This window comes from Scomber scombrus, chromosome 14 (genome assembly GCF_963691925.1).
Source record: "Scomber scombrus chromosome 14, fScoSco1.1, whole genome shotgun sequence".
NCBI classification, from domain to species: Eukaryota; Metazoa; Chordata; class Actinopteri; order Scombriformes; family Scombridae; genus Scomber; species Scomber scombrus.
Window position 1 is genome coordinate 25,492,646 of NC_084983.1, and position 27,427 is coordinate 25,520,072.

The 27,427-nt window shown below is 39.0% G+C and overlaps 3 protein-coding genes and 1 non-coding gene across 4 annotated transcripts; 3 read left to right on the forward strand and 1 right to left on the reverse strand.

The window, feature by feature from the left end:
* The first annotated feature begins 172 nt into the window (after positions 1-172).
* Positions 173-1,375, forward strand: LOC133993550 (homeobox protein otx5-B-like). The gene is made up of 3 exons (XM_062432541.1): positions 173-257; positions 467-645; positions 731-1,375. Exons 1-3 carry the CDS (start codon positions 173-175, stop codon positions 1,373-1,375), a joined length of 909 nt encoding a protein of 302 aa, XP_062288525.1.
* Positions 1,376-1,609: 234 nt separating this feature from the next.
* Positions 1,610-1,683, forward strand: trnat-agu (transfer RNA threonine (anticodon AGU)). Its single transcript has one exon. It is a non-coding gene; the product is annotated as a tRNA-Thr (tRNA).
* Positions 1,684-3,908: 2,225 nt separating this feature from the next.
* vtnb (vitronectin b) lies at positions 3,909-8,178 on the reverse strand. The gene is made up of 8 exons (XM_062433038.1): positions 7,996-8,178; positions 7,143-7,259; positions 6,797-7,006; positions 6,207-6,346; positions 5,926-6,082; positions 4,931-5,089; positions 4,436-4,807; positions 3,909-4,296 (listed from the first exon to the last, which is right to left on the reverse strand). Exons 1-8 carry the CDS (start codon positions 8,057-8,059, stop codon positions 4,160-4,162), a joined length of 1,356 nt encoding a protein of 451 aa, XP_062289022.1. The 5' UTR covers positions 8,060-8,178; the 3' UTR covers positions 3,909-4,159.
* Positions 8,179-12,368: 4,190 nt separating this feature from the next.
* LOC133993779 (solute carrier family 13 member 2-like) lies at positions 12,369-27,368 on the forward strand. Its single transcript, XM_062432857.1, has 12 exons — positions 12,369-12,720; positions 15,830-15,958; positions 17,331-17,467; positions 18,324-18,580; positions 19,248-19,413; positions 19,506-19,628; positions 20,769-20,978; positions 22,269-22,369; positions 22,574-22,689; positions 23,455-23,616; positions 23,698-23,835; positions 25,803-27,368. Exons 1-12 carry the CDS (start codon positions 12,619-12,621, stop codon positions 25,926-25,928), a joined length of 1,767 nt encoding a protein of 588 aa, XP_062288841.1. The 5' UTR covers positions 12,369-12,618; the 3' UTR covers positions 25,929-27,368.
* The last annotated feature ends 59 nt before the right edge of the window (positions 27,369-27,427 follow it).

Sequence of the window (27,427 nt, forward strand, 5' to 3'; positions counted from 1 at the left end):
CGCGTTTGACAATATCCAATGAGGGGGGGGGGGGTCGTTTTGTGTATGTCAAGCAAAGTATAAAAACCTTCAGACTGCCACTTGTTCACCAGTGTCGAAGAGACGCATCTCGGACAGACAGACTTGAACAATGGCATTCGGATTAAACTTTACTGGCACTGATATTTCCAAGATGAACGCATTTTACTCGGGACAGTACTGGCCCGCTGCATGTCTGGATAACAACAACGACGATTACGCAAAGGACGTAAGCAGAGGTGAGTGACATAACTAAGATATCTGCACAGTGTGATATCTTTCATTTTTGTTTATTGTCGAATTTGGTGATTCATAACCCAGAATCCGTTGATTTGATTGCATATTAATCAATATCCAGATTCCTGTCTTCCATAGTCACTATGTGTTAAAGAGGCTGAATAGAGATCAGTGCCAATGACTGACCAGTTATTTTGTCTTCTCCTTGCAGTGCATCATGATATTCCTTACAGGACTCGCCAGGACACTCTGCGTCGCCGGAAGCGCACGACTTTCAGCAAGGCGCAGCTATGTGAGCTGGAGAGGGTCTTCTCTGTCACACAGTACCCGGACATTAAAATGAAGGAGTCCCTCGCCTCTATGACTGGTCTACAAGAGTCTAAAATTCAGGTATGACATGCACCTCAGATTTGTAGTTTTGGAAAACGCCTCAGTGTTACATAAAGATGAACTCATCATTCATTCCTCTCAACAGGTCTGGTTTCAGAATCGACGCGCACGTTATTTCAAGAGCAAGAAGTCAGCCAGAGAGCTTCCCAAAGCCTCCACAGACTACCATCATCCGCAGTTCACCTACACTCCAACGAGTCCACCATTCCTCCAGCTGGCTCCTGCTTTCCTTCCTAGTCCAAGCCCCCCGTCTCCACCAGGATACCCTGCTCCAAGTTTACCCCAGTCCACCAGACTCTCAGCCATCTTGGAGAGCCAGACCACTGCCACGTCCCTGCCGGCAATTATATCTCCTGTCACAGCCGACCAGGCTTCACCCTGCCAACTCCCAGGAGTTCCTCAAGAAGACTATTACAACCAAACCCCGGACTTCACTGATCACTGTCACGATACGTTTCAGGCCAGCGGGTTCAGCGACTGGGATGTAACAGAGGACTTCGAGGCTTTCCTTGGTGATGGACATGAATCTCAGCCTGTGGGCAGCCACTGTGCTGCAGTCGGTCAAACAGCACCAAAGCAGAGCGTCCAGGATCAGCTGGACCACCAGAGCTTCTCCAGCATGAGCGGGTCCATGGACGACATGCCCGACCTTTGCTTTCACGAGCTGGGCGACTTCAATATCACAGATTTGGACATTTCTGCGGCAATGATTGATTACCTCTTGAGTTAACTGATACAACGAGATGTATAATGTAAATAGTTGTTTCATAGGCTATAATAGAGTATTTATAGTGATAATGCCATGTGGGAAATATGTGATCATGTGAATTAAAATGAAGACGATGCAACTATTATATTTTTATTTACACATAGTATTACCTTACCATAACAAATAAAAGACTATTATATACTGAGTCTGTGCCAGTTTCATTCATAAGGTCTACTGCCTCGCTCTCCGTCACGTGGCGCCGTGGCTTAGTTGGTTAAAGCGCCTGTCTAGTAAACAGGAGATCCTGGGTTCGAATCCCAGCGGTGCCTTTTTGCTAGTTCAACACAGAACAGGTCAGCACACGGGAATATATGAAATCATTTTAAAACCTGTGACTTGTAAAACTAAACACTAGCGACATTAAATCCCTGCCATCAAGAAAGAAAAAAAATCGTTATACAGGAAACCGGAAGCGATTTCGCTACAGACTACAGATACACATCGTTTTGTAACTTTACGCTGGTTAAAGTCGTACAGTACCCTATAGTATAAAACACAACAGCTGATGTTGAGATCTGACGTTTTTACACGGTCAAGAAAATAGAACTGGTTGCCATGACAGTGTCGTTCTTTTTTCGACATCACATTCGGTTTCGAACGTAGATCGGCCAATCAAATGTCGTTCTCTACAGCTCTAGGCAACATAAAGACATAGTAGCAACAGTAAGACAAATGTTCGTTAAACTTTTAAAATCACTCGTTTACAAATAAAAAGCAGTGGTGGGTAGTATGCTAACTAAGCACAATAACTCAAACTATTGTGCTTGAGTATTTCCATTTGATGCTACTTAATTCCACTCCACTTTCAGAGGGAAATATTATACTTTCTGCAGCACGACATATTTGACAGCTTAAGTTACTTTATATCTGTGAGTTGTTAACAGCTCCACCATATAGTGATTGTTCCATCTAAACGTCTGTCTCATTTCAATACATGTTCAAATGATCCAATATTTCACCAAAAATCAAAAATGGAGAAAGAGTCCAAAAACTGAAAACAGAGTTGTATCAGAATTTTGTTTTTTCTTTCCTTTCTTCCATGTCCTCCCTGGTGACCCTTTGGAGGGGCCTGAAACCAAACCACTAATTTTACTGCAATGCTTTAACTACTTTTTAAACTACTACTATGGATCCAAAATGTCCCATAACTGAGTATGCAATGGCGTGGTTTTATATGATAAACAATTTAAAGCTTCACTCACTTAAAATATCACAGCTTTTATGTTACTGTTGCATGAATGCAAACAGAACACAGTAATAAAATGATACATATATGGTGCTATTATGTACAGTGGATGCGTGGAAATGGTTTGTATGAAATTTGTCCAGCAGAGGGCGCACCTCTCCCAGAGGACAGACTGAAGAGATCATACCCACAGGATCCATTATATTTAACAGAAATTCTCATTAATCATTGAAGATATATACTCAGTTCATTTTCTTCATTAATTTCTGCTATTCTTGCTGTCTTAATCACATAGTTTAATGACTTTTCTTCTCACCTTCATGTGCTGTTCACCTTGTATTTATTCTCTACGTATCCATACTGTATCAGCATATTTTTCCCTTCCCTCACTCCAAGATGATCTTCAGTCTCCCTCCTAAAGACTGATGACAGTGATTCAGGCTGGTATACAGCTGATAATATTATCAGATAATCAGAAATCCTTAACACACAACTGTCTCAAAGTTGAACAGATAAAGAAACAAAATGGTCTACAGCCACATGAAAAAGGGGTCAAGACTCCAGCAGTACTTGTAGTCTTAAGAGCAACTTTATCATAAGACCTACACCTTTCAGCTTGTGGCTTCATCAGGGTCTGATGGTCTGAAGTGCTGCTGGATTCTCGACCCCTTTAGTTTTCTTTCCTTCTTCATGAGTCGTGCCAGAAATACTCTGCTCAGGCCCCATGAAAAAGAAAGATTCAAATCAGGATAATGTCAGAAGAAGGGCCACGATCTGACCTAAATTAAGGTTTGGCCTCCCAACTTGTCAGGCTCAGTGTTATCAGACTTATCTTTCATCAGTCTCAGTTTTTCCTCTACAGTCTCAGCTGTAGTTAAACTTTACTATTTGCTCCAGTTGTTTGCATGCAAGTACTGTATTAGCATTTGTTTAAAGGACTGGTGTGTAGGATTTAGTGATATCTAGTGTTGAGGCTACTAATTGCAACCAGCTGAACAAGTCAACTCATTTATCAAATAATTTCAATGTTGTAAAAAAAATCAAAATTATTCTACGATTAATGCAAATTTCAGTGCAATAATCTTCTTGCAGAGACGCACATGAATACATACACGTTGCACTGTCTTCACTTTCACTTATTATTATAAAGCATTTATTGTTAAGGTCAGGATTAGGTTTAGGTTCAAGGTAAATTGAGGTTTACGTTGTGATGACTAAGACTAGGATTAAAAGCCAGGGACTCTATTAGTCATGGGGTGTGTGTGAGTCCTGTAATATTTGGAGAATAATAGTCGAACAAGACACAGATTAAACTGAAATGTCAAATTTATTATTATTAAATCATGCAGAATTTCAGCCTAATAAGCTAAATATACAATGGACACTCTTGCTATTAATCATGCACTGAATGCTTTAAAAACAAAAACACCAGGAGCTAGTTTTATTATAAGTTCATATTTCTAATTATTTAGAGGCTTGTCACAAAGAGGTGTACTTAAAATGAACTGTAGAGCAAGTTTATCTTCCTTTACTCAGAACCACCGATTCAAGGAGGTTATTTATCTTTTCTCTGCTCGTGATGTATCAGGTGTCTCTTCATTCTCGCAGCCAAGCCAGTACTTTGCAATGGATCGTGGGTAAGCAGGGCTGGCGAAGTCCACACGTTTTGTCTGCAAATCCACTCTGTAGTATTTATCTGCAACCATAAAAAGAAAAGAAACAGACAAACCAAAAAGTGTTAAAGGAGGAAGCTTAAAGAGTTAGTTTCAGTTTTCAGTTTTGTGTCATTATGTGAACCTGACCTAGAGGTAACACATAACTCTGTATATTCACACCTCTCTTGAAAAAGTACACATTTTGAACAGGAGTGCTCTGAGTCTCCTGTGTGGGGATCTTGTCAGTTGTGTCGCTGTGGTGGATGTAGTCGCCGTCGCTGTAGTCATTGTAGTCAAACAAGTCACCAAGATCGAAGAAATCATCATAACCAAACATATCATCAAACAGAGCATGACGACTCTGTCTTCTCCTCTGTCCACGCCTCCTTTTGGTCTTCCTCCTCCGACTGCTGCGCCGCCTCGCAGGAGGAGGAGGGGCTTTCGTCGCCTTGGGACTGAGGTAGACACGTCCCACCATGGCTGCATCTACAGGAGCCCTGAGGCCCAACCAGTCCTTGCCGATGAAACCAGGGCTTGTGTTGTCACTGCTGACTAAATGAGGAGGAAGGAAGTAGAAAAAGAGACTCTTTTAGCCGTGCATTGGTGCTGTTCATGCAGATTGTGTGAAAAAGAAGTAAGTGATTAGAGATGCACACAAACACAGCTGAGCCTTACCGGGGCCTCCAAAGAGCTCTGTGAAGAAATCCTCCCATGTCTGATCACAGAAGAGGTCTGTGTATCGCGTGAACAGGACAGACGGTGAAGACCTGCTCATGGCGACACACTCCTCATGGGAGGGCTGGTGCCTAAACTCATACTGGTAATACTTGTCCCCTGAAATATGAAACAAACACATTCAGGGTTTTTTGGACATTTTGACAAACCACAGAAGAAAAAACAAATGATGGATCCAATCCGTTTAGCTGCATCAGTTTCAGGGTGTTGGTATTATGCGTACTGGCTCACTGTCATAAGTTCACATGAATTTTCCCAGTGAGGAACTCATTTTTTCTGATTAGTCTGACTTCACATGAATGCCACAATAGTTTACTGGGACACTTGAATATATTAGAGCCATGATTAATGCTTTTCCAACTGTGAAAAGTGAATCTATCATTTATTAGGTCAAAATGACTGCTTGGGAAAAAGGCCTACAGAGATAAAAACTTACAACCATTTATGTTCGTCACTCTTTTTTTTTTTTCTTTTTTTTTTTTACAACCTATAACTATGCGAATATCAGATTTGGCCACTCCATCCTTCTGACTACTCAGCCTTGTTAAAATGTGTTCATTTATGTTTCATGCTTGAAAGTATATGTGTCCTTATCTAGTCCTTATCTAGTTCACTTCACTCTCTTATGTATGAAATGCTGTATAATGAGACAAGGAAAGATAGGGTCACAGAACAAGCATGAGCGGCCATAACAAGATAACAAGAGTTAAAACGATTCAAATAAAACAATCCGAGAAGGAAACGTCTATCTTTTGTTAAACTGCCTGTAACTCATACACATGTGCAAGTCAAGTTATTTCATTTTAAAGGGTCATGATCCAAACACTGCTTTACAGTACTGCAGTCATTCATTCCTGGTCTTTAGTTGCACAGTCCGCACTGTGTGGAAGGTTATGTTGAAGACTGAAAAATATCACGCATTACAAAAAAAATACCTTTAAAAAAGTTAACTTTCTCTTTGCCCCTGTGGCTCGGTGCTGGTATGGCAAATGCAGCATCAACGTCGTCTGGTACGCCATCAAACCCGACTGAAATGTTCCGTGGATAATCCTCATCGAGGACATCACCGTCAAACCTCCAGTACTTGTTCCCCTGAGAGAGAATAACACCAAAACCCAAAGCAGTCAGTTAAGATATAATTACTGATAAGTTTTTAACCACTGAAAATAACAAAGTTTTAGATTTGGATTACACTCTTTCAGATAGAAATGACAACCTTAAAGATGTAGGTTTTTCCTTGGCAGTTGATTCGTGTGAATGCAGCGTTGATTGGCCCAGAGATTCCCCATACATCCTCGATGAGTTTGGGGTAACCAGGAAGTATGGCTTTGTCATCCAGCTCAAAAAAATATTTACCTGGAAGGAAAAAGCAGGCGATGACTGTTACAACATCAGTGTTATCTCCCATAATGAAACACTGAATCAGTATCCAGTGGTGGAAAGTAACTAATTACTAATTTAGTAGTAAGTACTGTACTTAAGTATAATTTTAAGTTACTTTTTTTTAATTTTACTCTGCTACATTTCAGAGGAAAATATTGTACTTTCTACTCCACTACATTTATTTGACTTTATTTATTAGCTACTTTTCAGATGAAGATTTGAGACAATGGACAATATAATAAGCTTTTAAAATACAACACATTGTTAAAAATGAAACCAGTGGTTGACAACCTTTTTGGCTTTTGACATCTTACAACTTATCATCATCAGAAGTTTGTTTTGTCTTCTTTCCTCTCCCATTAATCATCACACTTGGGAGATGGCATTTGTTAAACAGAAACTGTGTTGAATGTCCAGATTTACCTCTGAATGCATAGATTGATCCATTCTTCAGCTGCAGGAAAGCATCAAAAGGCCTCCCGCTGCAATGTGCTGCGTCAGGGTCTACATGTGGAGTGGGACCATGTGTGGTAGACATTGGAGCAGGGGCTGTGGCAGTTGCTGGAACAGTGTTGAAAGTCGGTGTTGCTGTTGTTAAGTCTTCGGCCTCTCCGAAGGTATCTCCACGACCGACTGAAGGCAGAACAGAAGACAGTTTTATCACATGAAGATGTTTCTATCTTTTGTAAGAATGAGTAAACCAAAAGAAGAAAATAACAATTTATTCAAATACAAATTGTTTACTTGGTGAAATGGTAGTGGTACTGACTTTTTTTAGGGCAGATGGTGTCAAAGTCCCCACAGCAGCTCCCATAGTACACACACATGGAGTCACACTGACATTTCCTCTGTGTGTCGAAGGAGCCACAGCGACCCACACAGGACTCTGTGGAGATGCAGTTTGATTCAGTGAGAAATAAGATGCAGTGATCTCAGGCAGACTCAGTTAGACTTTATAATTTATTACATGTCATGTGCATGTGTGTGTGTGTGTGTGTGTGTGTGTGTGTGTGTGTGTGTGTGTGTGTGTGTGTGTGTGTGTAAATTATAAACTACAATGTGCATCACATAGTTTTCTTATATTTAGATTATTTGGCAAAAACAGGTCATCAATTGTACAGTATTTTTATTTTATATGCCTTTGTACTGCAACAATGAATCAATGAATCGATTACTAGATTGACAGGAAAGTAATTGGCAACAATTTTGATAATTGATCAATCGTTCTGTAATTTTTCAGGCAAAATTGCCAAAAATTCTCTGGTTTCAGTTTCTCACGTGTGACAATTTGCTGCTTTTCTTTGTCATATATGACTGTAAATTAAAAATCTTTATGTTTTAGACTGTTGGTCAGAAATCACTGCAGGCTCTGAGAAGTTTTTTTAAAAAGTTTTGGGAAAAAAAGTTTTTGAAAGTATGGCAAAATTATTAATTGAGAAAATAGTCTGATTAATCGATGATGAAAATAATAATTAGTTGCATCCCTAACTGTGATGGTATTATGATTTCATGTCTCAAGAAGAAAAAATTACATTTCTTTTTGCCTTTAAAATTGACTGACTATACTTGCATTCAGAGTGCCTGTATATTTCCTGAGCTATGGAAACATCTGGAAGACTTACCCTCTGCAGCGAAGGCAACGTCCAGCAGCAGGATGAGGCCCAGCAGAACCACTGCTGGCTTCATGTCGACTCACAGAAAATATCCCACTTTTACACCACAAACTAAGAGAGAACTGTGCACTTCTCTGCCTGTTGTTTCTTGTGACCCACAGTCAGTTTGAGCTGTGTGGCCCACTTTGGTGCTCATGATCAATAGATATTTTTCAGAAACTGTTGACCCCCTGGACGTCTGCTCCTCTGATTGGCCAACGCTCAACTGTGATAATCATTAAACTGTGATCTCTGTCCCACAAACAACATCCCAACATGAATATAATCTGTCTGGCTCTTTCAGGCCAGACTTTACACAGTAATGCCCCAAATTAGTCAATGGTAATATGGAAGAAATGTAAAATTACACATAGACCAGAAACTGCAAATATGTGCGTACTGTAATAGAAACATATCAATCATATGCAACATATGCAGGTTAGACTCCTGGTGAAGTGAATGGGGGACAGAGGCAACGGGTATGTGAGCTCAAACATTGTGTAACCAGGACAGTCGTTTTTTCCTATATTGATCTTTGGTGTAAAAAAACAACCCTAAAGCAAACACAATACCATCTCCCAAATTTAACCTTGATAACTACAGTGGCATAATTATTTAAAAAATAATAATAATAAAATAACAACAACAGGAAAAATGAGGATGTCATTGTTTGTGGAGGTTATTTTGGATTATGACCAACATGAGATTGCCTTTCAGAAGTTTATGATTGGATTCACGGAGAGACACTTGAGGCTGAAAGCAGCACATCACCACCAGGCGGAAAGCAGGGGCCTGTGAAATTGAATGAGGACAGATTAAAGTGACATTACTGCTTCCTCATCAGTCTGCCACATGACGCACATATATCTGTTAAACATTGAAAGATCTGTGTAGGGAAACAAAATGCCTCTCTTACAGAGAACGTTGTTTTTATCTTAAATCTACACCGTGTAGTTCCCAAAATAGTCTGTGCCGTCTAAAAAGTTATTTGACTTTTGTGACACCTGGTGAGGACACATTATGGACTTTTGCTCTCAATCTATCAGTTAATGATGAGCTTTAGTTCTTTGGATTGCTGCCATATCTCTAATGGTACACAGTGAATTCATATTTAGGATATTTTACAAGTTTGGTTAGAGGAACATGTCTGATAAATGATGAGCTATATAATCCACAAAGTCAAGGCTGGACTGGACGCTTCACCTTTTTGTTATTCTGTGCTTTAGTGCCTCTTTACCAGGCGGGGAGTTCCGGTCCTCTGAAATGATGCCAACGCGGAAGTAATTTAAAACTGCATTCTATCAAAAGGCCACCAGAGGGAGACCGTTTTGGTGTCAAAAGGACTTCCGTCTCTATACAAGTCAATGGAGAATTCACCAACTTCTCACTTGATTTCTAACCTCAGTAAACGTTTTCAAAATGTGTTTATGGTCTCAATTGCTAGTTTAAAGCCTTCTTCAATGCAGTATGATGTTCATTTGGGACATTTTGGCCTCCCTGATTTTATATTTGACGATAAAGCAGGGTATGCAGGGTGAGACCTGTTTGAAAGGCCTGTAGCGGGAAAAAACCTCCCGGAGTTTATACTGATTACAATTAGATTTTAGGGAGATGCAACAACAAGGAGGAAGTTCAGGTAAATTAGTGTTTATTGGATTGATGTAGGTCAATCAACCTATTTGAGGTGGTCTTTTTTCTTTTGTCTTGTAAAATAACCCGATGAAGATCTGTGTACTGAAATGTTCCCAATAAATCTTTTTTAACTGTGAAGAAGACAGCATGCAGGAGATCACACCTGCCAATCTACAGGTGTGCAAAAGTTCTGCTCCTCAGTGTTTATTTGATTTAAAATGATCAAATTAAACTTAAACTGAGCTGTGTTGTTAGATTTTAAATAAAGTGTAATTCGGCAAACCAGGTTTATTTGTTTTAAAGTTAATTTTAATACAACCCAACCTTAAAGCTGAAATCCATAATGGTTTTAAGTTCATATTTGGTTATTAAATCAATATGTTTGATGGAGCACATTTGGTGTGACTGACAGCTTTACAGCATTTAATTTAGAAAGTTAAACATCACAACCTGAATGAAGAACAAATCATTACAGCCTAACAAAATGACCTGTGTCATTTTAGAGTTCTGCAAGTCAGCTCTTTAAAAAGATTTTATGTGCATCTTCTTTCCATAAATGACCTTTGCTCTGTTAAGGTTTATTTATATATCACTTTTAAACTTTTATCCCTTTTTATGTCAGAAGTCCTTTTCACACAATGACTGCCAAACCTTTGAGCTTTACATTACAGACGGATCTCTGTATCACGGTCAGTCATAAAATCTGCACATCTGCAGCATGGAGCTCAGTCTCAGTGTTCAATCTGAACATTTAAAAAGTCAGTAAAGTAACTAGTCTGCAGTAAACAGCTTGATTATCCCTATTTGAGCAGTAAAATGCTGAGGTGTGGTAGTTACATCTGCACATTTGCACATCTTATCAATAACATTAAACAGTAACAGTAAAAACAAACTTCATTAAACTACAGAAATAACTACCTGTGTTCAAATAAAAGAGCTTCTTATTCATGAATTTTAGATGCATCACATGACTGAAACTTGCTTGAAATACAGAGTGAATCACACACACCAACAAGGTTTCTACGATATAAGCACTTGTCCCGGATTTAATATACGGTGTGACAGTGTGTTTTATGACTTAATTGAGGCTATTCCTTGGCTTATCTCTCAAATGAAGTTTGGGAATTGGTTAATTATAAATCTATGCAGTGCTTGTGTTGTGTAAGATCATAAAATACTTGATTAAGTTACTGAGAATAGATTAAGAATAGTTGTTCATTGTTTGCATGTTGTTTCTTATTGGTTTGCTGATTTATTAAAACATCTATAAGTTCTTAAATCACATATGTGGGAGCTGATATTTTGATTATCACCATTTAACACAGAAGATGCTAGAAACTTTGAAGCTCAATACCTTATAAGTTCAGTATACAGGAAGAAAATTGTGGTTAACTCAGCTGAAATTACAAACTATAAGCAGCTTTGTCAAGCAATGATGTCAAAGTTGCCCTCCAAAGTTGCCATATTGTCAAACTGTAGCTGTAAGGCATGTAAAAAATAGAAAACATTTGAAAAAAAGACATTTATAGTCCTATTATTTAATTGTCAAGCTTTTGCAGCTTTGCAAAAAACCCAAGTAACTTTGGGATAGTTTAGCAAAAATAATAAAACATGTAACAAAATATAGATCTGATTTCTGCATCTTGTCTTCCAGCAATAGTTTAACAACTTGGGAAATACACTTGTCTTTCTGGTTGTGAGTGAGACAAGAACATTGATACAGCACTCATAGGTTTCTTAAATTAATGCTAGAGAAAGTGGCCTAGCCTAGTTTACCATAAAAAACTATAAACAGGGTTAAGTATTATCTTATTTGTTTAATCTGTATAAAGACTGAAGTGTAAAAACAGCAATTAGCCATCTAAATGGAGGTAACGTGCTGGACTGGCTTGCTAAATAACCAGCATAGACTGGTAATTACATAATACAAGACTGGCAACTAAGTGTAATTTAATCACACTTTGCTTTTTGTATGAACTGTAAAGGTGTTGGCAGCAAATTCTGTTATATTTGAACAGAACCAGACTACCCCTCTCTCTCTCAGTCTTTATGCTGAGCTAGGATTTCAGGAAGTATCTCCAGCTGGCCAATAAATAGTTATAACCCTCCATAAAAACACAACTTTAGTTAAAAACAAAACAAAGAAAAACAACATGTTAATTAGTGAGCTTTAAAGTGGCTAGTGGGTGTATTTTTGAGCTTGGGACCGTTTCCATTCATAATGCTAAGCTATGCTAACTGGCACCCTAACCCTAACAGTTTGCAAACATTTTAGCCATTATAATTACCACTGGACATACAAAACTAAGACTTGAACCCTGAGTGTAATGACTGTGTGCGTTTTATTGCTTCATTGCTATTGCTTACTTTCCTCTGATTTGACAGAAAATAAGCATATTTTCAAAAATGTCTAAGCGTGCCTTGACTCCAAGTTGTAACTACACCTGCAAAAAATTACCAGCTTTTGTAGACCTTGAAGTGTATCTCGAGTGGCCGCCTATTAACTCCTTCCAGTTCAGCTGGCACATGCACAGCACCTGACCTTTGGTTAATCATGACAGAGCTGTGCTCCTTTAGATGATAAACCTTTCTATTGTTTGACTATATCTCTCCCCATGTGTCAACCCCCTCCCTTACCGTTACTGTTACCCTCCTGTCTTTCCCAATAGCTTCATCTCCCTCTCTGTCAGGGATTGTGATCTCTTTGGTGTTGAGTTAATGTTTGATATGCTGCCACCGATATAAAGAGTAAATTGCAGCATATTAGTCCCATTACCTTACTGGTTCTCTGTGAGAACAACTTCACCTGTCCTTTACTGTTAGCTCACCTGACCTTACCTGCCTGTCCCTGTCTTTTCTTCATTGGACCTGTTGCCATTTCTCTGTCTGCTCTGAGTCACCTGGGAGACTTTCGGACAGTGATTTTGCTCTGGTTTGCCTGTCAGATTTGCTGAGAAAATCATGGGAGGGTGGCTGAGTTGGCTGTGGTACCACAGGAACTACATCATCATCCTGGTCGTTCCGCTCGCAATTCTCCCCCTGCCGCTGGTCTACCCTTATCCGGTGAGTGTGTTTGTGCATGGAGGTAATGTTTGAGATAACTAGGCTGTTTAATCTGTGTTTGTGTTGACTAGTAGAACATCACAAGAGTCTGAAACAGGAGACTCATTTTGGATGCTGTGAGTTTTGTCCTCTTTTTGTATCCTGCTTCTGTCCTTCTTCATGTCAGACAAGAACATCTTGAAAATAACGGCACTCTGGCTAATATTATCGACTTTATTAATACCTGATGAAATTCACATGTTAGTTAACATAGATGTTTCAGCAGTCCTGATGATACAATAACCTTAAGTACAAACTGTTCAACTTCTCAGCCAAATATCCTTCCACACAATTATTGAAACAAAGAAATGAAGAAACTGAAGAAAACAGGAATTCAAACAAGTAATCTGTCTCTAAAATAAAAAAAAACTGACTGTATTTGTGTCTTTAGCTCAAATGGAGACAGGTCATTTGATGCCACCAGGGATCAATTATTAAAACCCCCCCACCAGTGGATTCAATGTAGGGACACCTGGGTGGATTTTTGCTGCAGAAATTCTGACTTGTCATAAAAGAAAAGGCACAGACGTAACTAATTACATTAATAATAGATCAGTTCCATGGTGCCACACTAAGGCATGCCAATGAGCCAACATACACAATGCAGGACCCTGAAACTAGCTAAATGGACAGTATCCATAAACTGCACAAATTGTCATTATGGTTGTCTAAAAACTTACATTTAATACCACAAAATGGAGCGGAAGTCTTTTTAGAGGGCAACATTATCTTTCAAGCTGACAACGGTGATATTGGCGTTTATATAAAAAAACTAATATAACCTTACACAGATAAATGCATGCTTTTTATTATGTGACTTGCATGTGTCTTATCAATAAGGAAGTCTACAATGTAAACCACCTAATCCAAAATAAAGATAAAGTGTGTGTCCAAGGCCAAATTCCCTTCATGATCAGTGGAAACAGTCATTCAATATCACCTGTGACCCCAACCAGATTTTCTTATCTACATTTTTCAACTTATTGTATTTACTTTGTGACAGTGAGGTGTTGGTGCACAATGTATAATTGAACTTAAACCACATTTCCACCCTCATGTCCCAACACAGACACTCCTGATGCATCACAACAAGGACATAATATATTTTATTGTTTTGTTTTTTTAATTCACCATGATCTATTACTTCCGTGCCTCTGTCTTTATCTCTCTGCTCTTTATTGCTTAATTTTGTCTTCCTTGTTTGGTTTTATTACTTTTGTAAAGCACTTTGTAACTTTGTTAAGAAAAGTGCTATATAAATAAAGTTTATTATTATTTTATTATAATAATAATAATAATATTGCATTTTATTTAAAGGCGCCTTTCAAAGCACTCAAGGACACCTTACAAGGCACATAAAACACAACAACAGTACATCAAACAATATAAATCAGGTAACATTTAGTGCAAAGATAAAGAATAAATATGAATGTGACTATTATAACGGGAGGCTGGTGAAAGTGAGCAAACGCTAAATGACTTTGTCCTGCCAGTCTGAACAGTTGGAATAGTCTGTGTATATACACGGTCGCCGATAAAGTTGGAATAAAATATTTTTTACCTCTTTCCATGAAATGATTGTGAAAATGTGATTTATTCTTGATAGATAAAGTTTATATATTCTCAAAATTGTATCGATCAATCTCATTATACCTGGTCATAGAAAATAAAAAGAGGAATGCGTCTGAAAACTAAATTATTCCAACTTTATGGGCGACCGTGTACAGTATATTAGTTCTTAAAGCTTTTTTTTTTTTTTAAGCTAGCCAGTGCAAAACAAATCTGCCGCTTGTCTGGCGACAGACTAATGTAATAACTGTGCGGCTGCCCGCTTGTATTCAGATCACAGAAAGTGTCAACAGCCTCCATGTGCCAATAAAGACAGAAAGATTGCTGCCTCCTATTGGGTCCATCAGCCAGTCCCACAATGCAGAGCGTGCCAAGTTACGTCTGTGTTGGCCAGATCCTTGAGAATTAGATGAGGATATTGATAACACGCCAATGTACCGAAAATATGAGGCTATCAGTTGTTTTGGTCTTAAACCAAACATTGTTTACTTTGTATGGCTAGCTGTTCCCCAGTGTTACCAGTCTTTATGCTAAACTAAGCTAACCCTTTACTGGCTCCAGTTTGATGCTAGGAGAATAAATGAGAGTATGTCAATCTTCTCATCTAACTCTTCTCAAAAAGGGGATTTAACATATTTCCAAAGTGACAAAATAATTGTTCTAAGTGACTGTAAATTATATCAAAAATAAAAAACACAAAAAAGTCCAAATGTTTATTTAATGAAAATATGTAGTAATGGTAGTTATCCTGTTGCAGAGTGAAGTAGATGTATGTATTTATTTCAATAATTAATATGTTTAACAATGATATTTGAAAAGTTGAATTGCCACAAAGCAGAAACACTCAGTCAAAGTACATTACCTGCTGAGTTGAGCGAGGTCTTGGCGTGACAGTGGAAAGTTTCGTGTCGGGTAGTTCAAACGGGTTTTACTGAGGACCCATAAAGAGTTATCTGTTAAGACACAACAACGACAAACTGTTTGTTTTATGATCAAGGATTACTGCTATCCGCATGTGTAAAGTCTTATTGCCTTTTAAAGAGAAGCCGAAGATAAGATTTGAGAGCTGAAATGCCATATTTCTGGTTAGTGTGTGTCCACCTCTGCTTCTGGGTGTCTTTGTCTGTGTCAGGGTTTTACAAATCACATCAAACACAGTATATTATTATTCCACCCATAAAGTTGGAATAAAATATTTTTTCCCTCTTTCCATGAAATGATTGTGAAAATGTGATGTATTCTTGATAGATAAAGTGTATATATTCTCAAAATTGTATTGATCAAACTCACTGCACCTGGTCAAAGGTGATTACTGATGTGTATAAATAGAAAATAAAAAGAGGAATGTGTCTGAAAACTAAATTATTCCAACTTTATGGGCGACGGTGTATATATATATATATATATATATATATATTGCATATGATATTTATAACTTCTTATTTAGAGAATTTTGATTTTACTGTTAATCCCACTGACCTGAATGTGTGTGTGTTTACAGGAAGCACGATGTGGTTTTGCCATCATCCTCATGGCTCTGTACTGGTGTACAGAGTGTATGCCTCTAGCTGTGACTGCCTTGTTGCCGGTTGTCCTCTTCCCGATGATGGGCATTATGGAGGCTGGAAAGGTATGATCAATATGTACTTTTACTCATCAGATGTGCCTACTTTACTTTCAGGAAATGCTTTTTTTTTGTCTATGTGACTATTACTGTATTCAGGTAGAATAAAATCTATGTCCCTGTCCTTCTTATATTACATCGCCCCTTTTTGAGCTATTCACAAGGTGTTTGATTCGTCCTTGATGCCAAGTGCATCGCTTTATTTGGAAATGACAAAAAACAAATAAAGCCTGTGTAAAGTGAAAATAAATGTGTTCTGAGTTTGACATACCACAGTAAAGTGTGTTGTTAACCACCCTGCAAAATTTGAATGATTAAAAAAATCGCCAAATATATGAAATTAGGCTTCAAAGTTGTGTAAAAGTCTGCCTATTTCTCTGCTCACAAACGCTGTGGGAGTGGCCGCCGAGTTCGCTGAAGCCCCGCCCCCTACCGAGTGTCACCTGTCAATCAAAGTCACCACCTCTACCAGAAACATGAACGCTAGGTCTGAGAGCTTTCTGCTGCTAACTCAGCTGCTAGCTTGGCGGCTAACTCAGCGGCTAACTCAGCTAACTGGCTACCTGTAGACTGTAGTAGTAGTGTGCGCTGAATGTATTTATACCTCTACAGCAGCAGGGGCGGGTTTATGCCTTAAATCTAGACACAGAAATCTTGAAACACAGTTTGTGAAGCCTAGCTCCACAAATCAAATCTAAATGGTTGAAATGCTTTTTACACCTTATTTAGAAATACATTTATGACCTATTTAATGTGTTTAGAAGAAAATGTCTGAATTCACTTTACACGGTCTTTAAAGGATAGGTTCACACATTTTCAAGTCTATCCTAAAACAGTAGTCAGGTGCCCTAAATGAACATTGGCACATGTTTTTTTTTTTTGCTGTAATCATTCCTCTTGTTCATGCTGTCTATGAAGAGATCCCTGCATATGGCACTTTAATGTAGATGATCCACAGTTCTCCTTCTTTGCAAAAATGTATTTAAAAGTTTATCAGAAGCTAATATGAAGCCCCAGCTGTCCAAATGAGACAAATCAATTACTGTAGGTATCAAATCACATGTTTGAATTTTCTAATGGTCAATATGAACAGGATGAATGCTTTCCATGAATTTCCATGTTCATTTAGGCACATGACGGACAGATTTGAATGACCTTGTCTTTACTTGGTCCCTCCACTTGAGGTCAGAGGTCAGGATGAGATATACTATGAATTATGCTGAAGGACTTTCAACGACGGTTCTTTCAAGGACATGTTGTAGCTTTACGGACACAGACAGATCTGCTTATCCCAGTGTTTTACTTTTACAGCTCATAAAACAAATCACATATAACACGATTCTTCGGCTGAAGTTTGTATCTGTTTGATCTATTTCAGGTTAGTATTGAGTATCTGAAAGACTCCAACATGCTGTTCATGGGTGGCCTGTTGGTAGCTATTGCAGTGGAGCAGTGGAAACTTCATAAGCGTATCGCTCTCAGAGTTTTGCTGTTGGTTGGCGTTCGTCCGTCCCTGTAAGTAAGCCTTTATTGTGTTATGGCTCACCTGTGTACACACTATGACAGACAGCAAAGAAAACAGCCCAGTCACCAGAATAAAACCCTAACCCATCATTTTTAACCTATACCAAGATCTTTCCCTAAACCTAACCAGAACTTAACCGAGCATTGTCAGACCATAAAACATCATTATTCAACTAATAACGACCATTTAATGTGATGTAAAAACTTAGTTGTTAAAACATAGAGATTCAGAGTATCTATGGTTTTATAGAGGGACAGCATGGTTAAACAAGGCCTACAAAAATCTTTAAAGTCTCAATTATTTACTGTAAAAATGCTAAAACTGCTCAAAAGGCTTCTTTTTTTTGGTATTGACTACAAGCGTACTCCCTCCCACACTTCTCATATAAAACTATCTTTATATGGCTTTAGGATGATAGTATTCAGTGAATTTATCCATAACATCTTAAAAAATAATTTAATCTTACATTGCACCTTTAAGACTTAAATCACTAAATAAATAAGTACATTGAAACAAGACAGAATAAGGTAAATACTTTTTTTGAACTTTTTTGTGTTCCTAAGTTACACATGTACACATTTAATTGCGATGTTACGGTGATTTTATTTCATCCTACATGAAAAACATGGCGTTGTTTAAGTTCAAAGTTTAAAAAAAATCACTGGAAAGTTTGTCAAAGGACGATATCAGTCAAAAATGGCTTTCCAATGATAAACCCACGTTACTACACATGTTTAAGTTAAAAATACTAAAACTGCTTGTTGACTAAACTGATCACCACTATAATTGTTCATGTCTTTTGATCCCTTTCAACACTATCCTCATATTCACTACCTTCTCTTACAGGTTGATGATCGGCTTCATGATCGTCTCCGCCTTTCTGTCGATGTGGATCAGCAACACGGCCACCACAGCCATGATGCTGCCCATTGCCTCGGCCGTGCTGCAGCAGCTGAAAGCTACGGAAAGCCGGGCGGAGGACAGAGATTTCCAGGAGTCAGGCGAGGAAAATCACGGGTTTGAGCTTGAGACCGTACAAACTAAGCAGGACCTGACAGATGGGAAACAGCCTGACATTAAAGCTCAACAAGAGCAAAGAGACTGTAAGTAAAAAGGTTTTACATTAGTCAGCTATAGAATAGATTTTAAAGTCCTGCTACTGGTCTACAAATCACTGAATGGTTTAGGTCCAGAATACATGAATGACATGTTAGTAGAATATAAACCCAGTAGGGCTCTGAGATCTACTGACTCAGGTCAGATAGTGGAGCCCAGAGTTCAGACTAAACATGGTGAAGCAGCTTTTACACAACTGGAACAAACTACCAGCAGAACTGAAATCATGTTTAAATCCAGGTTAAAAACACTTCTCTTCTCCTGTGCTTATGATTGAGCTCTTTCAAAGCACTTTACATTTTAATCTTTCATTTGCACTCTATGTCCTTTTAATGATTTTAAAGCAAATCATTTTTTTTATGCTGCAACCTTATATGTAATGCTCTATTATAGTATTTTATTTCTCTCTCTTTCAATGTTTCTGTACTTTGTTTTTATTATTAGTGTGTGTGTGTGTGTGTGTGTGTGTGTGGGGGGGGGGGGGGGGGGGGGGGTTTGTTTTTTATTTCCATTTTTTTCTGTTAAATGTTTGTTTTATGTAAAGCACATTGAGTTGCCGCTGTGTATGAAATGCGCTATATAAATAAAACTGCCTTGCCTTACATGGTGTTTTAGAGTTTAACCCTTTCAGTAACTTTGACAAATGTGCTCCAGTTGAACAGGACACACAGCGGGAGGCGAGGAAGAAATTGTTGGATGCCAAATACGAACGCCTGACCAAAGGGATGAGTCTGTGTGTGTGCTACTCTGCCAGCATTGGAGGCACGGCCACGCTCACCGGCACGACCCCTAACCTCATTCTCAAGGGTCAAATCGACGAGTAAGGCATTAACAGTAACCCGACACGCACAATCAAATGTTATTCTGCATAGGTAACATCTGATTTTCCTCTTATTTCTTTTTTTTGTGAAGGCTCTTTCCTGATAACGGTGATGTGATCAACTTCGCCAGCTGGTTCGGCTTTGCTTTTCCAAACATGGTGATCATGCTGGTTTTGTCCTGGCTCTGGCTCCAGTTCATGTTCCTTGGCTTCAAGTAAGACAACTTCTGCTTCTATGAGCAATGGAAACGTTGGTGTTTTTTCTCCACGTATACAGCATCATATTTAAGGTTCACTTACTGCAAATATTTCAATCAGGAGAGACAAGTAAATAGAAAGATATTTATTGTAAGTATGTAATGAACAAAATCTTAGTAATGACAAAGTCTTTGGCGCTTGAACTCCATGAGGAATCATCTCTGAACGGCTGCATATATATGTAGATCCCCCATGAAGTCCAGACACTGGTGGTGGTGATTGCTAATGAGACTGAAGAGAAAATGGCAGATGGGAATAGACTGCAGATCCTGTAGAGAATGGCGGAGATGGGGAGGTGGTGGGGCGCAGGAACAGCTGTATGACAGGACTGAAGCAAAGGGAGAGAGGCACATTTAAACAGACCGCTACAGGATGATAGGCTCAGGCTGAAGTGTGGCGATTTGCTATTGGTTGCTGAGATTGACAGGTGACTGGCAACAATTGGAATAACGCCCTAGACATAGAAATCTAGGTAATAGATGAGCATGCTTGAAGGAGGCAGAAGTTACCAGTTATGCCTGTATGTTTTAGAGTCTTCTGACTGAACTTTCGCTAAGCTTCATTTCATAAGAAAGTTTGCTCTTTAGACTGAAAAGTGCAGTCCTCGGTGAGGTGTGAGGAGTTATCACTGCAGAGACACTGATTGCTGCCTTCCTAATTGCTTCACTTGCCTTTAGATGAAAGGTGTCCCTATGAAGCAGTAGTAGTAGAAGCAGTCAGTTATTTGATAAAAATCCTTATCTTTGTAAACTGGTGGGCCGACCTCATAATTTGAAGAACTGGAAGTATACTTGTTTTGTCCCTTTTTTCCACAAAAAAAGTATTTTACCTTACTAAAATGCTTTAAGTACCATTAACCAAATTAATTTCATCTTCATTGAATTGGTTTGGCAGAAACCTCAAAACACCTGCCACTGTGTGTGACTCAATATCTCGTAACTATCACCTGTGAAGAAATTGGATTTAGTCTATCTTCCTCTGAGGACAAACATAGGACCTCTCAGTTTAACCAGTTCATTGAAGTTAGTCCATGTGAATAAATCCTTGATTTGTTGACTGATCTTCAGCATCTTCGCCCTTTGTACTTCTCTTGTCAGCCTGAAAGAGTCATTTGGCTGCGGCATGAAGAACGAAAGAGATAAGGAGGCGTACGCAGTGATGAAGGAGGAGTACAACAAACTGGGCCGCATGAGGTTTGCTGAGGGGGCGGTGCTCACCATCTTTGTCCTGTTGGTGATCCTCTGGTTCACCAGGGAGCCGGGCTTCATTGACGGCTGGGCAACAGTGCTTTTCAATAAGGGAGGGCCGTAAGTCTCACATTTCCTCTTCCTTTTTACAGGGGGTGGGGGGGCATAACTTTAAAGGATAAGTCTGATGATTTTCTATATTTTTTATGATAGTCAACAAATCCAATAAAAGACCAAAACTGAATTTTTGGTGTAGTAAAGACTGATATAAATTACTCCTCTGAGCTGTAGAGGTCCGTTCTTCTCCAAAAACTGAAAAACACACTGTTGCACTTATACCCCTTTTCCACCGAGCTGGAGCCGGTGCTGGTTTGGAGCTGGTGCTACAGCCAGTGCTCAGTTGGTGCTAACCTGAGCACCTCTTACGAATCTGTTGCTTTTCCACCGACAAGGAGCCACACGATTACGTCACTGTATAACGTAGCCAGCGCGCGCCTTTGAAGCACTTCCATGATTCACCAGTGAGAGGCAGCAACATGCCGCAAGGCATCTAGTCTGCCGGAAACGAAGAAGAAGAAGAAGAAGAAGAAGAAGAAGAAGAAGTAAAAGAAGAAGAAGAACACAGCTCTGGCAAAACATTTTAGAAATAGTGCTTTTAATCAACAAATGTTTAACCCTCTGTAAATGACCGTTAGCCACGCTAGTCAGCTAATGAACGTTAACCCCGCTAGCCAGCTAATAAACGTTAGCCCCGCCCCCAGCCCACTGACGTAATCGGTTCTTGCTTTAGACGAGCAAAGAATTCGTGCTCGCTCTGGCTCCCGTTCTGAGGCTCGGGGCTGGAGCGGTGCTTAGTCAGGCTCTGGCTCCGTTCCAGCACCGGCTCCAGATCGGTGGAAAAGGGGTATTAGTGACATGTTCCTTCTCCTTTCTCCTCCTTCTTTATTTGTACCTTCATTAAGCTGGACACTGTACTTTGTTTTAAGTTGATCACACATACTGTATACTTTTGTGCTGTGGTAAATATTCACCAGAGCACCAAATCCACCGCTGAGGATATAGTCCCTAAGCATATAATTGAGATAATTTTAAAATAATATTTACATCTTCAGAAAAAACCAACAGACTTGGAGCTTCATGCGGCAGGTTAGAAAAGTCAGAAAGAATTGAGAGACAGACTAACACATCGTTGGTTTTGGTCTTTTCATGATAATAAGAAAAACATATAATATTTGCGTCCTTACCCTTTATATTCCTCACTTTTTTCTCCTTCCACTCTTTAAATTTTTGACTCCTTCGCCTTCCATCTCTCTATTCTGTTCTTTCCTTTTGTTTTCTATCAAAGTGTGCAAAAACATCTTGAAACAACAATAAAGAATACGTCTATTAATGTTTGTTTGTGTCCCTCAGGTACGTGTCAGATGGAACGGTTGCTATCTTAGTATCGATGCTCTTCTTCGTTATCCCCTCCCAGCTGTTCTCGTTCGGAGGGTACGGCACCGATGAAGAAGGTGAAGGGCTTTTTTCAAACCCCACTAATCACATTTACTGAGAAAAAAAAAAAAATAATACAATGTAAAACAATGCTTTAATGATGTTGATGTGACCTAAATTTCAGCTCACTGGAGCACTGGGAGATGATTACCCAGCGGATATGACACTGCTCTCTCAAACTAATTACTGCTTCATGTTCACACTTCATGTGGGTCTCACAGGTAAGGTGGTGAATAGTCCCCCGACTCTCCTGAACTGGCAGATAGTTCACGAGCGAATGCCCTGGCACATCATCCTGCTGCTGGGAGGAGGCTTTGCTCTGGCTGCTGGCAGTGAGGTAAACACACATCAACACTTTGTTTTCTCCCTTTACGACTTCACATTGTCTTTTTTATTGGTGCTGAAACAATTAGTCTATTAATCAGATTTTGAATGAAAAATTACATAACTGATTTACGTTATTCATCAATTAAATATTTAGCTGACTATAGGTTAATCTAGCGAAGTCACAATTATTTTCATTATCAATTAATTTGGTAATTATTTTTTCAATTAACCAGTTCAGTTCAATTAAATTAAATTGAATTAAATTCATTTAAATTCATACTTTATTAAGGACACAGCTCTTCAATCAATCAATTTGTCTATTAAATGAAGCCACTGTTGAATCTGGGAACTGAGGATGTGGATTTGTTGTCATTTCTTTACAATAACTTACTGTGGTTATTGGAGGTTTTGTGCAAAACAGATAAGAAAACAGCAGATGCTGATTTATATTGACTATTAGCTGCTAAACTCTGGATTTTCTGGGACAGTTGCCTCCGCAGTCACAAAGGATATTATACAGCTGTTGTCCCAGGCTGAGCAGTAGCCTGCTGCTCATAATAGATAAACAGATCTTTATGTGTAAGACTGGTGGAGTCCTGTTTAAAAGGAAGAGCACTAAAGTAGTTTAAGGCCCAAAATAAACAAAATCTAAGATCTAATGTGGCCCAGGCTGTCATCACCATGTGGTCTCTATGGTGTGTAATGCAGGCTCACAGGAGCTGACCAAAATGTTGTAAAATGAATAAACATTTCTTCTTGAAACATTTTGTTACAGAATTCGGGTCTGTCTAAATGGCTGGGGGCGAGTTTAGAGCCTCTAAAGGAAATCCCACCCTTCGCCATCTCAATGCTGCTCTCCCTGTTGGTGGCAACTTTCACCGAGTGCTCCAGCAACACAGCCACCACCACCCTGTTCCTGCCCATACTGGCCTCAATGGTACGCACAGTTCAAATGTATGCATGCAGGCATTAACACACAGCTTCGTTTTTAACTGTGTTGTGTTGGTTTGTTTTATAGGCCACTGCTATTAAGGTACACCCGCTGTACGTGATGCTGCCCTGCACCATCGCCGCCTCGCTGGCCTTCATGCTGCCTGTGGCCACGCCTCCCAACGCCATCGCCTTCTCTTTTGGAAACCTCAGAGTCCTCGATATGGTGAGATTCACACAAACACACACACAGTTATTGTTAGTTATTGTTGAGGCCATGACTCTCGGGTCTAATTTAGTAGCTTCTTTATTGAAGTATGAAGGAGGGAAGTGTCCTTTCTTCACGTAGACTGTAAAAAAAATATGGATGCTGCACAGATGATGTGACCTGAGATGTTCTGAATGTCTGATTGGTAGCATCTTTGTCAGTTCCTGCACCCAGAAAAACTTTTTTGGGGTTATGAGATGAAGTTTTGTAGATTGATAACCACCAATTAAGCGAATACACACACAGACGATACCTTTTTAAGCCAAAATAGCTACGAAACACACATTGGTGAGAGTGAGAGCCAACATTAAAGGAGTTCATAATTCTTTAAGTCTGTCTTATAATAGCAGTCAAGTACCCAAATGAACATTGAAGTAGGTTTTTCTTGCTGTAATCATTCCTCCTGTTCATAGCGACCATTAGAAGATTCATAATATTCTTACAATGTAAGTGATGGGGGACAAAATCCACAGTCTTTTTGTGCAAAAATGTATTTAAAAGTTTAGGTTAAGCTAATATGAAGCTTCAGTCATCCACATGAGTCAAGTCAAGTAGATATCTTTCAATATTACAGTCTCAAAGTTTCTTTTTGTAACTTTACTTCTACCACAGCTCAACAGGAAAACACTGTCTAAGGAAACATTTGCACATAATGTAGGCATGGATCCCATCACTTACATTGAAAGCACATTTGAAGGGGATCTTTTAACAGCCAGTATGAACAGGAGGAATAATTACAGTGAAGAAAAAACCTCTTTCAGTGCTCATAGGGACACCTGACTGTTGCTTTGAGACAGACTTGTCCTTTAACCTTTGTGTCGTCCTCCCGGGTCACACTGACCCCGTCTGTTTTGACTGTTCCTTCTTTCCTCCCTTCCTTCCTTCTCTGTATCTTTCCTCCCCCCTACCTTCCTCCCTTCCTTCTTTCCCCTGTCCTTCTTTCATTCCTTCCTCCCTTCCTCTTTTCCTTTCTCCCTCCCCCCCTCATTCCCTCTTTCCTCCCTCCCTCCTACTTTCCTTTCTTTCCTTCTTTCCTTTCCTTTCCTTCCCTACTTCCTTTCCTCCTTTCCTTCCTTCTTCCTTCCTCCCTTCCTTCCGTCCTCCCTCCCTCCTTTCCTTCGTTCTTCCTCCCTTCCTCCCTTCCTTCCAACGTTCTTCCTTCCTCCCTCCCTCCTTTCCTTCCTTCTTCCCTCCTTTTTCTTCCTTCCTTCCTCCCTTCCTTCCTCCCTCCCTCTCTCCTTTCCTTCCTTCCTCCCTTCCTTCCTTGACTCGAGGACAACAGGAGGGTTAAGTGATCTCATGATTAATCGCATGTATGCTCAGAGACAAAGATTCACCTTCAATGTATAAAGAGGGATAAAATAATTGTAAATTGGCTGAGAGAAAACAGCGGTGCAACATGCTATCAAATGCTCATATCAAATTGAAATAATAGGCTAAAACTCACCTATTAAGTACGATAAATATCACTTCAGCTAATGCACCATGACCAATTATATTTTGCACAACCGCTATAAAACATGCCTCAGAGGGTGTATGACTCATGTCTGCTTACGGAAGTTACTGAGACCTCTTAAATTATGACAGTTTGATAGGTTTTGTTCTTAATTTGTGAGTAAAACTGAACAATTATTTATGTATCTTTCACTCAAGTACAAGAAATCATATGTAGCAGTTTGAGAGGAAAGTTGGAGAAACTGAAAAGAGAATTTCTGGATGTAGATCAATAAATATTCACATCACTAATCCGTAATTTTATACTAATTAGTTTGTGTTTTTGAACTCTACTCTACTGTTTTTAGCCACTGAGCACTTGTTTCAGATGTACCACTCCAAATCTTGTTATGTATTCTTGTACAATGACAATAATAAAGGCTTTCTATTCTATTCTACACTGACATTAATGTGACTGTCTTTTCCTGCAGGTACAAGCCGGCTTTGTGCTGAACATCGTCGGGATTCTGAGCATTAATTTAGGCATCAACACCTGGGGAAGCGTCATGTTTGACTTGGACAAATTCCCCGCTTGGGCCAACGCCACGAAAGGGTAACTGTGAGTGACGGAGGACTGAGAGGAATAGACAAAGTTGATAGAAAGACTGAGAGAGTAAATGACAGAGAATCTGCATTTTAAAGGAAGCACGACAATTTGAATTTTGAGAGCAGAGCAGAAGCTTTGACCATATTGTTGTAGAAGGAGGAAGGGAGTAAATGAACAGTAGGCTACAGTAAACTATGACGTGTACTCATTTTGTTCAGTACAACTCAAACAGCTACACTCCCAGTACTCTGAACCAGTGTTTTAATTATAAACAAACCTGCATTACTTTGACCGATGTATAAAAAACTTGAAGTGCTGTCAGACTGTGAACTGTTCCCTTAGACAGACGTTCCCCTGTTAATGTTCAGCACTTCCTTGTTTCATTCCAGCGACAGAACAAAAGAGAAATTATGTGTTTAAAAAGAAAAAAAACAACAGAGGTCATTTCCTTGTAAACATTTACTGAATGTGATGTCATCTCATTCATTTATTTATCATTCACAATTAATGCAAAGATACAGTACGCTGTGAATTTGACTGCTGATTGTTAAAAATGATGTGATTATATAACTGTTTTTTTGGACATAATGAACTGAAATTGAATTAATTGTATCAGTTAATTTAACTTATTGTTTTGGTCCTTTTGTTGGACCTCAAGTCTTTGTTTTTAGTTGCTTTTTTTTCTCTTATCAGTGTTTTTGTCACACTGTTTTTACCACGAACAAGCATTGAGTTTATATATCTTAACTTGTCATTTAACAAAAATCCAAACTTATTATGATTATTTGTATACTTTCCAAAATAAATAATAATAATAATGATATTCTCACCAGAAGAATAGAGGTGGAAGCTATTACGGGAATAGTTTGACATTTTGAGAGATATGTTTATTTGCTTTCTTGTTGTGAGTTATATGGGAAGGTTAAATAAACTGATGACAGGACTCACTGCACCTGCCCAAGAAATAGTCTGATACATAACCATCCTAAAAATCCACAACTTCAGTTTTGTATGTATTTAAAAAAAAAAATGGGACATGAGAGGGCAGATACAAAAAAAAGTAGTAGTCAAATGTCAAACTATTCCTTTAACAAAGCCACTCCTGTTATTAATGCACACGAGTACAGAAGGTTCAGGTGGCAATAAAATGCTCCTTTAAACACGTGACGGACAAGCAAAAGTGTACAAATGTCACTAATAGGAAGGCGTTGCTAATAATGTGTACACTGTGTTCAGATCAGGTGGCTGGTTGAAGGATAACTTTAAGATAAGAGGCTGCCAACAGGATACGATCAGAGTGGAGATCGGTATCTGTTGTGTTTATTACAGCTCGATGTAATAAACATGAAATATGGGAGAGAGACATAATGTCCCAGCAGAGTTGCCAACACGTTGCGTTAATGTGTTTCATTTTTATGTACCAGACACATCTATATAGTGTGAAAATAAAGCATCACCATGTGAATGAAACCGATTCTCTCTCTTACTTATTCAACATTAACAGTCAAG

What these genes read in the sequence shown, in the direction of transcription:
- vtnb (XM_062433038.1), bottom strand. Translation starts at nt 8,059, where the DNA reads ATGAAGCCAGCAGTGGTTCTGCTGGGCCTCATCCTGCTGCTGGACGTT. An exon ending in CGTTGCCTTCGCTGCAGAGG is followed by an intron (nt 7,260 to 7,995) that starts GTAAGTCTTCCA and finishes GCATCTCCACAG; the next exon opens with AGTCCTGTGTGGGTCGCTGT. An exon ending in TGTGTACTTTTTCAAGAGAG is followed by an intron (nt 4,297 to 4,435) that starts GTGTGAATATAC and finishes TTATGGTTGCAG; the next exon opens with ATAAATACTACAGAGTGGAT.
- LOC133993550 (XM_062432541.1), top strand. Translation starts at nt 173, where the DNA reads ATGAACGCATTTTACTCGGGACAGTACTGGCCCGCTGCATGTCTGGAT. An exon ending in CGCAAAGGACGTAAGCAGAG is followed by an intron (nt 258 to 466) that starts GTGAGTGACATA and finishes TTCTCCTTGCAG; the next exon opens with TGCATCATGATATTCCTTAC. An exon ending in TACAAGAGTCTAAAATTCAG is followed by an intron (nt 646 to 730) that starts GTATGACATGCA and finishes TCCTCTCAACAG; the next exon opens with GTCTGGTTTCAGAATCGACG.
- LOC133993779 (XM_062432857.1), top strand. Translation starts at nt 12,619, where the DNA reads ATGGGAGGGTGGCTGAGTTGGCTGTGGTACCACAGGAACTACATCATC. An exon ending in CTTTTCAATAAGGGAGGGCC is followed by an intron (nt 20,979 to 22,268) that starts GTAAGTCTCACA and finishes TGTGTCCCTCAG; the next exon opens with GTACGTGTCAGATGGAACGG. An exon ending in TGCCCATACTGGCCTCAATG is followed by an intron (nt 23,617 to 23,697) that starts GTACGCACAGTT and finishes TTTGTTTTATAG; the next exon opens with GCCACTGCTATTAAGGTACA.